This window comes from Microcebus murinus, chromosome 4 (assembly GCF_040939455.1).
Source record: "Microcebus murinus isolate Inina chromosome 4, M.murinus_Inina_mat1.0, whole genome shotgun sequence".
Taxonomy (NCBI): domain Eukaryota; kingdom Metazoa; phylum Chordata; class Mammalia; order Primates; family Cheirogaleidae; genus Microcebus; species Microcebus murinus.
Window position 1 is genome coordinate 16,443,762 of NC_134107.1, and position 14,871 is coordinate 16,458,632.

Sequence of the window (14,871 nt, forward strand, 5' to 3'; positions counted from 1 at the left end):
TAGTCAGGTTAGGACCAATGACTCCAAGGTGGTAAACGGTAGGACTGATATGGATGTCTTTTAAGAACCCAAGCTCTATATCTGCTATAGCTGATGATGTGGATTTTCTGAGAACTGCCTCTGCTAATTGAACTTCCTCCTACCATTCCAGTTATCTCACCACATCTACTATGCATGTATTACTAACTTGCTTAACTGTGAACCTGGAACACTGCGTTTGCACCAAAGGAGACAATGAGTAATTGTAAATTGAGTTAAATTCAATTTGATTTAGGTTGGGATTATACCATTAGACTTAAGAAGCATTCGGCATGAGTGCAAAGGTTGGCATGGGTCCAAAGCATGGCTTTCCATTTAAAACTTGTTAAATGGGAATAAATTACTCAATCTCTACTGCTTTATAGCTTAAATGAATGCAACAGCTATTCAAACTCATACTATTGCTGAAAATAAACAATGAGTATTCATCTAAAATATCTAGAGAAGCTGTTGGTAAATGAGCAACATATAAGTGTCAGCTTTGACTGTACTCAGGAAAAGTGAATTGACAGATGGATCCACCTTGGTAAGTCATCTTGATCATGTTATTAAATTTTCTACATCTCAGCATGAAAATTTATAAAATTTAATAATTGGGTAGGTAATCTATTAATATTCTTCAGATTCAACAGTATGTAACTCTGAATATAATTAATGCACTGAAATTGGTTGTCAAGGCCATGCTTTTTCCAGAAAAATCTTGAAGTACAAGCTATTGCTGCAATGAAAAAATACATATTGTATTAATACTTACACTTCTCAATTTCAATTCAATTTATTTATCACTTTTTTTCTCATTGCTACCAGCATCTTGTGATTCTCACATAACACGGATGGAGAACAAGACAGAAGTGACACAGTTCATCCTCCTGGGACTAACCAATGCCCCAGAACTACAGGTTCCCCTCTTTATAATGTTCTTCCTCATCTACATCATCACTGTCATTGGAAACCTGGGCATGACTGTATTTATCTTCTTGGACTCTCGTCTCCACACTCCCATGTACTTTTTCCTTGGTAACCTGTCTCTGGTGGACTTTTGTTACTCTTCAGCTGTCACTCCCACAGTCATGGCTGGGCTTCTTATAGGAGACAAGGTCATCTCCTACAATGCATGTGCTGCTCAGATGTTCTTTTTTGTAGCTTTTGCCACTGTGGAAAATTACCTGTTGGCATCAATGGCCTACGACCGCTATGCAGCAGTGTGTAAACCTCTACATTACACCACCACCATGACGACGAGTGTGTGTGTATGTTTGGCCATAGGCTCCTATGTCTGTGGTTTTGTGAATGCCTCCATCCACATTGGGGACACATTCAGTCTCTCTTTCTGTAAGGCCAATGAGGTCCATCACTTTTTCTGCGACATTCCAGCAGTGATGATTCTCTCTTGCTCTGATAGACATATTAGTGAGCTGGTTCTTGTTTATGTTGTGAGCTTCAATATCTTCTTTGCTCTCCTGGTTATCTTGATATCCTACCTATTCATTTTTATCACCATCCTAAAGATGCACTCAGGTGCAGGCCATCAGAAGGCTTTGTCTACCTGTGCTTCCCACTTCACTGCAGTCTCCATCTTCTATGGGACTATTATCTTCATGTACTTACAGCCCAGCTCCAGTCACTCCATGGACACTGACAAGATGGCATCTGTGTTCTATACCATGGTCATCCCCATGCTGAATCCTGTGGTCTACAGCCTGAGAAACAAGGAGGTGAAGAGTGCATTCAAGAAAGTTGTCGAGAAAGCAAAATTGTCTCTAGGCTTGTGAGTTTAATAGTGTAGGATGTACTGTAATTTAGTTCCATTTCTCTCAGATCTTATCCATAACTCAAATCACATTTTAAGGTCCACAATGAAGTTAAATATCTGAAATGATACTCTTACCTTTTCAAAAGTCTATTGTCTAGAGAAAAGACTTTCTTTTCATTATGCCCAGAAACATAATACCTAAACAAGAATGGCTAAGAGATCTTGGGGCTAGCTTGTGAAAAACCTTATTAAAGATACTGATGTAGTCATTTATTCTATTATGATACATACTTGTTTTCACCACTAGTCAAGGCAAGCGCATGTGAAACAGGAGCAAAAACAATCCCATAAACAGAAGTGCATGAAGGTGTCCCATGAGGACACACACACGAACATGGGAAATTTGCCAAGATTAAATATAACCTGGAAAGTCCAAATGGTTAATTTTATGTGTCGATTTGACTAGGGGAAGAGATAGCAAGAGATCTGGCAAAACATTATTCTGAGTGTGTCTGTGAGGGTGTTTCCAGAAGAGACTAATATTTTAATCAGTAGACTGAGTAAAGAATATCTCCCCTCGCCAGTGTGGGTGGCCACCATCCAATCCATTGAGGGCTTGCTTAGATAGAACAAAAAGGTGGAAAAAGGGCAAATTCTCTCTTTTTGAGAGAGCTTTGAGAGAGCTGGGACATCCATCTTCTCTGTTCTAAGACATTGCAGCTTCTGGTTCTCAGGCCTTCAGTCGTCAGGGCCTATGCCAGTGTCCCCACTCCTCCTCCACCTTCCTCAGGCCTTTGAACTCAGATTGAATAATGCCATTGGCTTTCTTGCTTCCCAAGTTCACAGATGGCATATTGTGGGACTTGTTGGCCTCTATAATCACACAAGCCAATTCTCGTAATAAATCTCCTATTATTTATCTCTAATTCTGTTTCTACTAATTACAGATAATTCTGTAATTAGTAGAATTAATTACTACTAATTCTGTTTCTTTGGAGAACCCTGACCAATACACTCATATTCATATTTAATAATAACAACTTAAATTCTTCATTTGGGTATGAGAATATACATTTATGTTTAATATTTTTGTTTCTTCAGTTGGACACTGTTCTAAGAGTCTTGATTTTAGGAAAAAAAGACATATACTATTAAATGAAAGTATGTGCTTTCCTTTGGCACATTTTATCCAGAATACATAAATATAACATCTCATATGAATTAATATTTGTGTCTTGACTGAGTCATTTCATAGATCCAACATGTTCATACTTTAATTTTTAAAAAGATAAAATACCCAGAGTACCAGAAAAATGGAGTAAAAGTTAAAACATTGTAAATTTCTTTGTATATTACTATTAACCTTCACACTGTTTAAAAAGTGTACTGAGAAACAAAAAATATATATATATTTGTCTCTCTGAATGCTTTGAAAAGGTTAACACTGCTCTTTCATTCTTATATGATTTGAGATGCATCATCTCTTGTCACTTTCTCTGTTTTTTACTCCTCTTTATTAACACTGATCTTCTTGTTATTTTTTCAAAACTCCAACCATGCTCCAGCCCCAAGGCCTTCGTACTTGCTGTTCCTTGTGTGGAATGCTCCTTCCCTTTATTCAGGTCTTTGCTCAAATGTTACCCTGTCATAGAGTCCTTCCCTGACCACCTGTATAAAATAATCACTCCCCCCTCCCCGTGTGCGCTGCTCTCTCACCTTGCATTGCCCTTCATAGTCCTTATCCACACTCTGCTACTGTGTATTTGCTCAGTTGTGTGTTGTCTACTCCACTCCAGCTAGAAGGTAAATGCCATGAGAACAGTGAATTACCTGTTTTGTTCACGAAAATGATCTGCAATACCTAAATGAGAGTGTTTCATAGGAGATTCTCAATAAATATTTGTAAAATGAATGAATAAAATTGTATCAATGTCTTGAATCTTTGAGTGATTGGTGATTATACTAAATAATCTGTAACATAAACCTTCTAGGTAGACATATAGTACATTTCAAAGGCAGAGTTAATCTTCTGCTCTGCTGTTTTATCTATATTGTTGCTTAGTGCTTATACGCCCCACTTTTGGACACAATAGTTTCCTGGAAATCCCTTCATCAAGTGTATCATCTGAAGCCAGCTCATAATTTTTATTTGGATGTCATATTTCATTTAGTGACAAAGAACATATCAAGTAAACATTGTTTAGTGAATCATAAAAAGACATCAAATGTGACATTATTTGAGGTTTAATATTTAGTTATATTTGAAAAATTACTTCATACACATAAATTATGTGACTAACTGAAATGATTCTAAATGTCCATATAGAATGGCAAACATAAAATAAATTCAATATGCTATTATAATGCACAATCGTTATACATCATGATTCCCACAACTTTTTAATGTTGCCTTATATTGCCTAAAAGAACTATGATTAATTTAAGGTTGAGAGATTATCATGGATTATCTGTGTGGGCCCTAAAGGCAATCCCATGTATCATTATAAAGAGACAGAGAGATAGGACCATGGACAGAAGAGGAGTCTACAACGTGACCACTGAAGCAAAGATTGAAGTGATACGACCAGAGCCACGGAATACCTACAGCCACCATAAAATGGAAGAGGCAAGAAATAGAATCTCCCTTACAGCCTATAAAATAGGAACCATGTCTTGCTAATTTCAAATCTTTCCCTGGATTTCAGGCCAGGGGAACCCTGATTTTGGACTCCTGGCCTCCAAACAGTGAAATAATAAATATATGTTGTGTTAAGTTTCCTAGTATGCATTGTTTTGTTATAGCAGCCATACAAAACCAACACAAAAATCCAATACAAATTCTTGTCTGGTTTCCCCTAAGTCGTAATCTTATATTACCATGGTACACTTGCCAAAATTACAAAACTATGATTGACTCATGTTATTTTCTCATCTTAAGACTTTATTCAGATTTCCTTAGGATTTTTTTTCACTAATATTCTTCTTTTTCTCTTCTTACATTTAGTTGTCATATCTCCTTTGTCTCTTTTGCTCATAGCAGGTTGTCTGTCTTTCCTGCATTTAGTGGCCTTGAAAATTTTGAGGAGTACTGGTGAGATATTTCATAGAATGTCTAAAATTGAAATTGTGATTTTCTCATGATTTTATTGAGACTGTAAGTGTTGCAAGTAATACCAGTGATAGTAATTGCTCTTCTTATCACATTATATCAAAGATATACACTAGCAACATGACTTATAACTCATGGTATTAACATGATTATACAGGTCCTAGATAAATTTTCTTAAGTTATCCATGCAGACTTACCTTTTTTCTCCTTTCTATACTGTATTCTTTAGAAACAAGTCATTAATTCCACCTCACACTCCAGCAGTTGGGGAACAGCACCTGGTAAGGTCAGTGTTTAAATAACTTATTTGGAGTTTTTTTGTAAGCAGATTTATCTCTTCTCTCTCATGTATTTATTCACAAACATTATTTGCATTAGTGTGTTCTCATTTATTTATTTTATAATTCAATATCAGGTTTCTTATATTTTGGTCTAATTATTCCAACTTTCACCTTTTGAAGCTCTTTCAGTTAGCTTTTATGTCCCTTTGACATAGTTCATTCTTTGTTTTTTGTTTGTTTGGTTTGGTTTCTTGTTTTTTTTTTAAGTATATAATTATTATAGTTTTAGGGCACTACATAGCGCTCCAGGGTCATCTTGTATTTTCCTCACCACTGCCACAGAACCAACTATTTCTACAAAGAGCCCTCCTTTATTCTGATAGAGAATGGTGTTTTAAATCCAAGGTTTGGATCTTGGGTGTGCCTGCTGGCACTGCTGTTTCACTTCTTCTAGGGCTTTTTATCAAGAGAGCTAGGAAGCATGTATTTATGTTCCTGTGAGCTGCCATCCCACCTGGTCCTGAAGGGAGTAAACACCCACAGCCCTGACACCCATGACTACTGTCTAGATAGCCATGCCCAGCTCCCCCTGCCACTGTAGCAGGGAGACCTGGGCAGAGCAATCTCCCACAATGCCAGCCTGTGTGGAAAGGTACTTTCCCAGCTCTCCACCCAAGCTTCCAACAGCAGCCTAGAGCACAACCCACCCCTCCACAAGAAGATCCTCCAGCACTGGCGTGGACTGTGATAATCAGAGGAAGGACACAACACAAAACAGCTTCATTACAGGCTCTCAGTGCATCTGCCCCTCTCCTTTCTGGTACATCTTCCAGAGGAGGTCACAAAAGTACCATCTAGGAACCTCTCCCTCTTCTCCCTAAGTCAGAGAGTTCCCAACAAAGGAGTAAAAATGAACCTCAAATCTATCTAGCTGGAGCAGAGAGATGAGGTTTCAGATGAGAAGAAACTAGCAAAAGAATTCTAGCAACATGAAAAAAACAAGTTAGACTAATACCACCAACGGATCACAAAAGATCTACAGCAATCGACCTCAACCAAAAGGAAACTGTCAAAATGTCAGAAAGGAAATTCAGAATATAAGATGGCAAATAAGATGAGTGGAATTGAAAATAAAGTTGAAAACCAACACAAAGAAGCCAAAATAATATTTTGGAACATGAATGAAACAAATGAAAATGTAGCTAAAGAGCTAGACAATATAAGGATATAACAGAACTTAAGAAAAGAGAGAGTCACTTAGGAAATTTTTTAAGCTGTCACAACAGACCAAGCAGAAAAAGGAATCTCAGAGCTTGAAGATAAGGCTATCAAACTAAGCCAAGCAGTCAAAGATGCAGAAGAAAGAATAAGGAAGAATAAATCGACAACACAGAGGCATATGGGCCTATGTAAAGAAAACCAATATGTGAATTATAGGTTTCTCTGAGAAAGAAGAATAAAAAGAAGAAAAAGCATGGAAATCTATTTGAGGAAATTATTGAGGAAAACTTCCCTGGTATCACCAGAGATTCAGATGTCCAGATACGAGATGGTCATCAAACACTGGGAAGATTCATAGCAAATAGGACATCTCCAAGACACATAGTTGTCAACCTAGCCAAAGTTAAAAGGAAAGGAAAAATTTTACAAGCTGCAAGATGAAAACAACAACTAACTTACAAAGGAAAACTCATCAGGTTAACTTTAGACTTGTCAGCAGAGACCTTACAAGCCAGAGGAGATTGGGGCCACATTTTGAGTCTTCTTAAACAGAACAACTGCTGGCCAAGAATTTTATATCTTATAAAAACAAGTTTAATAAATGATGGAAAAATAAAGACTTTTATAAACAAGCAAACACTAAGGGAATCTGTCACTACTAGACCTACTCTACAGGAAATACTCAGAAGTGCATTGTATATGGAACAGAATAATAGATACCCACCAATATAAAAACATCCAAAAGTAAAGCTCACACTTTTTATAAAACAATAGCGCAATAGGGAAAAACAAAACAACAAGGTATTATCCAACATGATGAATGCAACAGTATCCCACATATCCATAGTAACACTGCATATGAACAGTTTTTATGCCCCACTTAAAAGACATGGACTGGCTGAATGGATGAAAAAATACAACCCAGGTAAATGCTGTGTCCAACAAACACATTCAACTTGTAAGGACTCAAACAGACTCCCGGAACAGGGATAGAAGAATATATTCCATTCAAATAGAAACCAAAATTGAGCAGGTGTAGCCATTCTCATAACAGGTAAAATAGAATTTAAATCAACAATGATAAAAAAAAGAGTCAAAGATGGTCATTTTATAATGGCAAAGAGAGCAATTCAACAAAAAGAACATCTCTAAGTACATATGTGCCTAACACAGGAGCTCCCAGATTAATAAATCAAATTATACTAGATCTAAGCAAAGAAATGAATAGTAACATCATAATTGCCAGAGACTTTAACCAGCCCACTGACAGAACTAGACAGATCACGGAAGCAGAAAATCAATAAAGGAACACTGGAATTAAACAGGACTCTAGAATAAACAAACCTAACAGACATTCACAAAACATTCTACCTTAAAAGTATTGAATATATAGTTTTCTGATTAGCACATGAGACATTTTCCAAGACTGATCATATCTTAGGCCACAAACCAGCTCTCATCAAATTAAAAAAATTTGAAATCATGCCATGTATTTTCTCAGACCACAGTAGAATAAAACTAGAAATCAGTTCCTAGAGAAACACTCAAAGATACACAAAGTCATGGAAATTAAACAATCTGCTGCTGAACGATCCATCTGTAAATGATGAAATTAAGATAGAAATCAAAAGATTCCTTGAACTGATTGACAAAGGGGACACAAGCTTTCAAAAATCTATGGGAACATCAAAAGGAAAGTTCATAGCTTTAAATGTCTAATCAAAAAGACAGAAAAATCATAGAATAACAACCTAATGTCACATCTCAAGGAACTAGAAAAAGAACAAATCAAACCCAAAGCTAGCAGGAGAAAAGAGAGATCAAAGTTTATAGCTGATCTAAACAAAATGGAACTAAAACCAAATTAAAAGGTCAATGAAACAATAAGTTGGTTATTTGAAAAGATAAACAAAATCCAAAGGCCACCAGCCAGATAAACCAGAAATAGAAGAGAAAAGACTCCGATCATCTCAATCAGAAATGAAAACGGAGACATTACAACGGATACCACAGAAATATAAAATATCATCCGTGAGTGCTATGAAAACATCTATGCACACAAATTAGAAAATGTAGAGGAAATGGGTGAATTCCTGGGAACACACAACCTCCCAAGCCTGAATAAGGAACAAATAGAAATCCTGAACAGAATAATAACAAGCAGCAACATTAAAGGAATAATAAAAAATCTACCAACAACAAAAAAAAGGCCTGGCCCAGAAGGATTTGCAGCCAAGTTCTACCAGATCTACAAGGAAGAACTTGGACCTTTCTTACACAGAAACTATTTCCATAAAATCAAGAAGGAGGAATTATTCTAATTCATTCTAAGAAACCAGTATCACCTTAATACAAATGCCAGGAAAGGATACAACAAAAAAGAAGACTATAGACCAAAATTCCTTAAGAACATAGATGCAAAATTCCTCAACAAAATACTACCAAACTGAATTCAACAGCACATATACATTGTTGGATTCCATTTATGTAAAGCTTAAAACTGGGTAAAACTAGTGATCACTCTTAGTGGGGATGGGAGTTGGGGATGAGTAATGATGACAAAGGGGTGAGAAGGAATTTTCTGGAATGTTGGCAGTGTTTCTTTACCTGAGTGCTCATTCTCAGGTGTGTTCACTTTGTGAAAACTGGAGTGGTATACTTAGGACAAGTGTACTTTTCCCCATATTTCAATAACAAATTCAATATATATATATATATATATATTCAATATATATATTCTATATATATATATATATATACACATTCAAAAAAAGAAAAATTATAGAGCTACTTTCATAAACAGTTTGAGAATTTCCATCAAATCAAGCATATTTACCATGTGACCAAACAATCCAACTTCCAGGTACTTGGCCAAATGAAATAAAAATCTGTATTAACACAAAAATGTTAGCCAATGTTTATATCAGCTTTATTCACAGTCACTAAACACTAGAAATGACACAAATGGTCTTCAACTTGGGAATAAAAAAAACACAATGTGTAAAGTTCCCATTATGAGACATCCCACAACTTAAAAAATTCCACTATGACGCAGGTAACAAAATTATAGGACCTCAACTGAATTACATCAAGTAAAAAAATGGCAGAAAAGAAGACTGTATGTTTTAGGATTCTAGTTAAGGACAGTCTTGCAAAGGCAAAATTGTCTGTACAAAAACAGTCTAGTAATTTCCAGAGCAGTGGATGGGAGAAGGGGTTGATCAAATTTAAGCTCATGAAATTAGACTAGGTGATTGTGGTAGTGGTTACACAACTATATATTTAACAAAATTCTTAGAAATAGATATCAAAATGTGTGCCTAATATTATTTGCAACTTATACATTAATTAAAAGTGAAAAATAAATACAAAATAACAAGTAATAGAAAAACATACGTGCACACTTGCGATGGCCAATTTGGTCCTCACAGGCAATTTAATTGTGTCTTCTCAAGGAAAGTAAGAAGAAGAGTGGTAGATGCTCTCATGGAGGACATCCCCTGAGGGTGCCATATCTCTTTAATTCACTCCTGGCTCTATGCATTAGCTTCAGAAATCCACCATGACTCCAGGTGACTTCCTTTTAGAGGTACCCGACTTTGATCCTAGCTCATTGGATCGATTTTTATTCATCTGAATGTTAACAGTTATTTGTATACACAGGCCCTCTCCAGATATTAGGATTTCCTGTGAGCCTGCAGCCATACCTAGGGTAGCATCCCAAGTTAAAAATTATATTGCATGACTTGAAAATGATAACTCCTAAATGAATTGTTTTATAGGCACTCTTTCACTTGCTAGTGTAGGGATGGTTAATGGGTACAAAAATATAGTTTGACAGTTAGATAGAATGAACAATATTTGATAGCACAACAAAGTGGCTATAATCAACAATAAGTTAGAGTATACTTTAAAATAACTAAAAGAGTGGAATTGGAATGTTCCTAACACAAAGAAATGGTAAATGCTTGAGATGATAGATACCACAATTACTCTGATGTGATTCACGTTGTGTGCCTATATCAAAATATCATGTGTACCCTATAAATACATACAACTATTATATAACCATAATAATTAAAAATTTTAAAAAATAAAAAATAAATAAAACAAGCACAACTCCATGGATTATATGGGAGAGGTAGTTTTATTATTTATTTTATAATATACTAAAGAAGGAGGTAATTGACTCTTCCAAGGATACAGAAAGAATGCATGGTAGACTCATTATCTGAACATGTGTTAGTGTCTTTTCCTCCATCTTTCCCTGGTTTAGAGACCTTGGAACCATTGGCCACTACTTGAGAGAGAACTTCTCTAACAGAATTTGTGCAGGAAATAATTTCTGCTATCAAACTTACTGTTCATGGTTGACTGTCTCTTGTTTTCAAGGAGCAAGGTAAGCTTCTATATTCAATATACATTTTTAGTGAAAACTAATCCATGCAAAAGCAGTGGCACAGCTATACCTACTATTATTTTTGAGCACAGAAATAGATGTTTTCAACATTTTTCTAAAAGAATGAAGTGGAGCTGGGAGTGTAAACTTCAAAACTTCCATCAGTATCAGTAGGGAGTTAGCTGATATGTATGAAACATCATTATGCTGCTCTCCTTAAAAAATATTAGTCAAAAAATAGTATAAGTGATTATGCAGCAACTTTATCTTGTTCACTATATATTAGCTTCTTGTTGGAGGTAAAGAACAAACGGAAGGGTATAGTGGCTCTTCCTTAATCTACAAAAGGTACCAAAGAGAATTAGCAAACTCTAAACTTCTTTTTAACAAGTTTCCCATAATTTCATCCTTATTATTTCTAGCACGTCTGTACACATTAACAGTGGTATGGCTAAAAGCACAGGCTGACAAGTAGGTCTAAACTGGCTTTTAATTTTTAATCTTCCTCATACTAGCCGTGTAATTGTAAAGCATCAAAAAATTCAGAAGTCCCCATTTGCCTTAATAGTAAAATAAAAATAATATTACTACCTAACTTATGCTACACACAAATACATAACACAAGCACATCCATTTATGTATAAAGCTCTGAACATTGGTTATGGTATATGCTTAACATTGGGTTAGCATAGTGTATGCTAAAAGTGGTCATGTGGGTTAAGCTTGGCAAACATAAAGCCTTTAAGGGGTTGGCTTGTAAAGTGAAGTTGCTGAAGGTTAATGAGGAAGATGGGAGGAACTAGCAGTTAGCATTGGATGGATACCCTTCCAAAGGCTTCATATTAAAAAACAACGTAGGGCTAGAGCAGCCAGTGTTGTGGGTAGAGCAACAACAGAGAAAGAATTACTGGAGGGCACAAAAAGTTACAGTGATTCTACTGCATGAGAAAAGGCAAATTGAAGAAGGAGGCTGCAAGACTTCAAAACTTACCTACACCTGAAGTTTCGCTTGTCACCACACACATTTGCTAAATCAAGATAGAATCCATCATTCCATCTTAGTAATAATATTATAGCTAACCTTTCTCAGGTTGGCTAATCATCCAGCATTTATCCATTGTGTTTTTATTCATGTTCACATTTAATTCTCTCAATAATATCTTGAGTTAAATATCATTGCTATCTTCATTTTACAGATGGATAAAATGAACTTCAGGGGAGTTAGGTTAGGACCAATGCCTCCAAGGTAGTGAACGGTAGGGCCAATATGCAGCTATTCCCAGAGCCCAAGCTCTATATCAGAAGTGCCTTTGTGGTTTGTACGTGTTCCTACTGCTCCAGTTGTCCTAAGACATCTGCTGTGCATACATCTCTCAGTTACTTCACTATGAAACCCCCAGCACTGAGTTTGGGCCAATGGAGACAATGAGCAACTGTAAATTGAGCTAAAACAATTTGATTAATGAACCATTATGACCTCCATGCTTGGGAACCACTGTGCTTGGGTACAAAGCTTAGCTTGCCATTAACACTTGTGTAAACGTGAATAATTTACTCAGCCTCTTGTGAATGAAAGTATCAACCAATCAAACTCAAAATATTATTGATAGGAATCAATGAAAATAGATGTAAAGTATCTAGATGAATCCTCCCAGATGAGAAACAGAAGTATAAGCTTTCGCTAAGACAGGAAAAACTGAATTGACATAATCCCAGAAAAGTCATGTGAATTGACATAATCCCAGAAAAATCAAATTTATAAAATTTTCCAAATGTCAGTTTACAATTATAAAAATTTAAAAACTGGTGAGATAATCCATGAAGATCTTTCTAATTTAACTTTTGTAACTCTATAGATACTTATTGCACTAAATTTTGCGGTTAAGCTCAAGTTTGGATATGGAGAATCCTGAATATGTATTATTAATATAATGAAATAATGCACATGATATATGAACATTTCTATTTCAGTGCAATATCTATCCTACAGCCTCTATTAACACTCTTGTCCTTTCATTCTCGTTGCTACAGGATGTCTTCTGATGCCTGAGTGACACTGACGGAGAACGGTACAGAAGTGACACAGTTCATCCTTCTAGGACTAAGCAATGCCCAAGAACTACAGGTCCCCTTCTTGATCATGTTCACTCTCATCTACTTCATCAGTGTTTCTGGAAACCGGGGCATGGTTATTTTGGCTCTCTGGGACTCTTGTCTCCACACTCCCATGTACTTTTTCCTTGGTAACCTGTCTCTGGTGGACTTTTGTTACTCTTCAGCTGTCACTCCCACAGTCATGGCTGGGCTTCCTATAGGAGACAAGGTCATCTCCTACAACGCATGTGCTGCTCAGATGTTCTTTTTTGCAGCCTTTGGCCAGTGTGGAAAATTTACTCTTGACCGCAATGGCCTACGACCACTATGCAGTAGTGTGTAAACCCCTACATTACGCCTCCACCATGACAACGAGTGTGTGTGCATGTTTGGTCAAAGGCCGCTATGTCTGTGGTTTCCTGAATGCCTCCATCCACATTGGGGAAACATTCACTCTCTCTTTCTGTAAGTCCAATGTGGTCCATCACTTTTTCTGTGATATACCAGCAGTCATGGCTCTGTCTTACTTTGATAGACATCTGAATGAGCTGGTTCTTGTTTATGTAGCCAGCTTCAATGTCTCTTTTGCCCTCCTAGTTATCTTGATATCCTACCTATTCATATTTGTCACCATCCTAAAGGGGCACTCAGCTGCACGATACCAGAAGGCTTTGTCTACCTGTGCTTCTCACCTCACTGCAGTCTCCATCTTCTATGGGACTATTATCTTCATGTACTTACAGCCCAGCTCCAGTCATTCCATGGACATAGACAAAATGGCATCTGTGTTCTACACTATGGTCATCCCCATGCTAAACCCTTTGATTTATAGCCTGAGAAATAAGGAGGTGAAGAATGCATTCATGAAGGTGGTTGAGAAGGCAGAGTTATTTCTAGGATTGTGAATTTAATGTAGTAACCATAATAACCTAGTTTCAGTCCCCTGAGATAGTCTCCATGGCCTGAATCACATTTTAAGGCCCACATGGAAGTTAAGTTCCCAGAGTGATACTCTTACCTCTTCAAAAGCATGTTGTCTGGGAAAAATAAAACGTTATATCTAGAAATAGAATACCCATTTGAGACGGCTAAGGTGAATCATAAGATTTCTTGGGTCTTACTTGTCAAAAACCTAGTTGAGCATGTTTGATTCCTTTACTCATTCTACATGCACTTCTTCTACCACATATCAGTAGAAACACACATGTAAAACAGGGGCATAAATGAGCCCAAAGATATGGAAACAACCAGGTGCCCAATGATACATGAGTGGATTAATAAAATGTGATATATGTATATCATGGAGCACTACTCAGCCATAAAAAATAATGGTGAACTAATCCTCTTGTATTAACTTGGATAGAACTAGAGACCATTCTTCTAAGTGAAGTATTGCAAGAATTGAAAAAAATTTCTAAGGGCTCTCTACCTATTAGGGATAGTAACACTTTATAAGTGATTTAAGTTTCAAATATCGCCATATAATGCCCCAGTTTGTGTTTGTCTTTTGACTTTACTTATTTTTTATGTAAAAAAAATTCTATTTTTATGTGAACAAATTTATCTCTTTTTGCTTATCACTTCTGAATTTTAAGTCAAGAAAGAGTTTTCTCTATTTCCAAGTAATAAAATATCACCCATGCTTTCTTCTAAAAAACAAAAAGAATGGAAAAACAAACACACCATATATTCAATACTAAATTGGAACTCACTGATCAACATTTATATGCACATATGGAAGCAAAATTCAAGGGAAATCAAGTGGGGAAGGGGGGATGGGTAAATTCACACCTAACAGGTATAATGCATAGTAAGAGCATATTTTTGCTCTGACTGAAGAGCATATTTACAACTTCTAGTCAAACTGTACAAAAGCAAATTATGTAACTAAAATGTATGTACCCCCATAAAATTCTGAAATAAAAAAAAGAAATGGATAAGAGACCTTAATAGCATTTCTCAAAAGAAGACATAC

General features: G+C 36.2%; 2 protein-coding genes across 2 annotated transcripts; both read left to right on the forward strand.

Annotated features, from left to right (window-relative positions):
* Positions 1-869: 869 nt before the first annotated feature.
* LOC105863164 (olfactory receptor 5B3) lies at positions 870-1,811 on the forward strand. The gene has a single exon (XM_012749977.2). It carries the CDS (start codon positions 873-875, stop codon positions 1,809-1,811), a length of 939 nt encoding a protein of 312 aa, XP_012605431.2. The 5' UTR covers positions 870-872.
* A 2,508-nt stretch (positions 1,812-4,319) lies between these two features.
* On the forward strand, positions 4,320-13,801 carry LOC105863113 (olfactory receptor 5B3-like). Its single transcript, XM_076001369.1, is given in 4 exon segments — positions 4,320-4,418; positions 5,131-5,182; positions 12,854-13,176; positions 13,178-13,801. Coding segments are annotated over 4 exon segments (1,098 nt in total).
* The last annotated feature ends 1,070 nt before the right edge of the window (positions 13,802-14,871 follow it).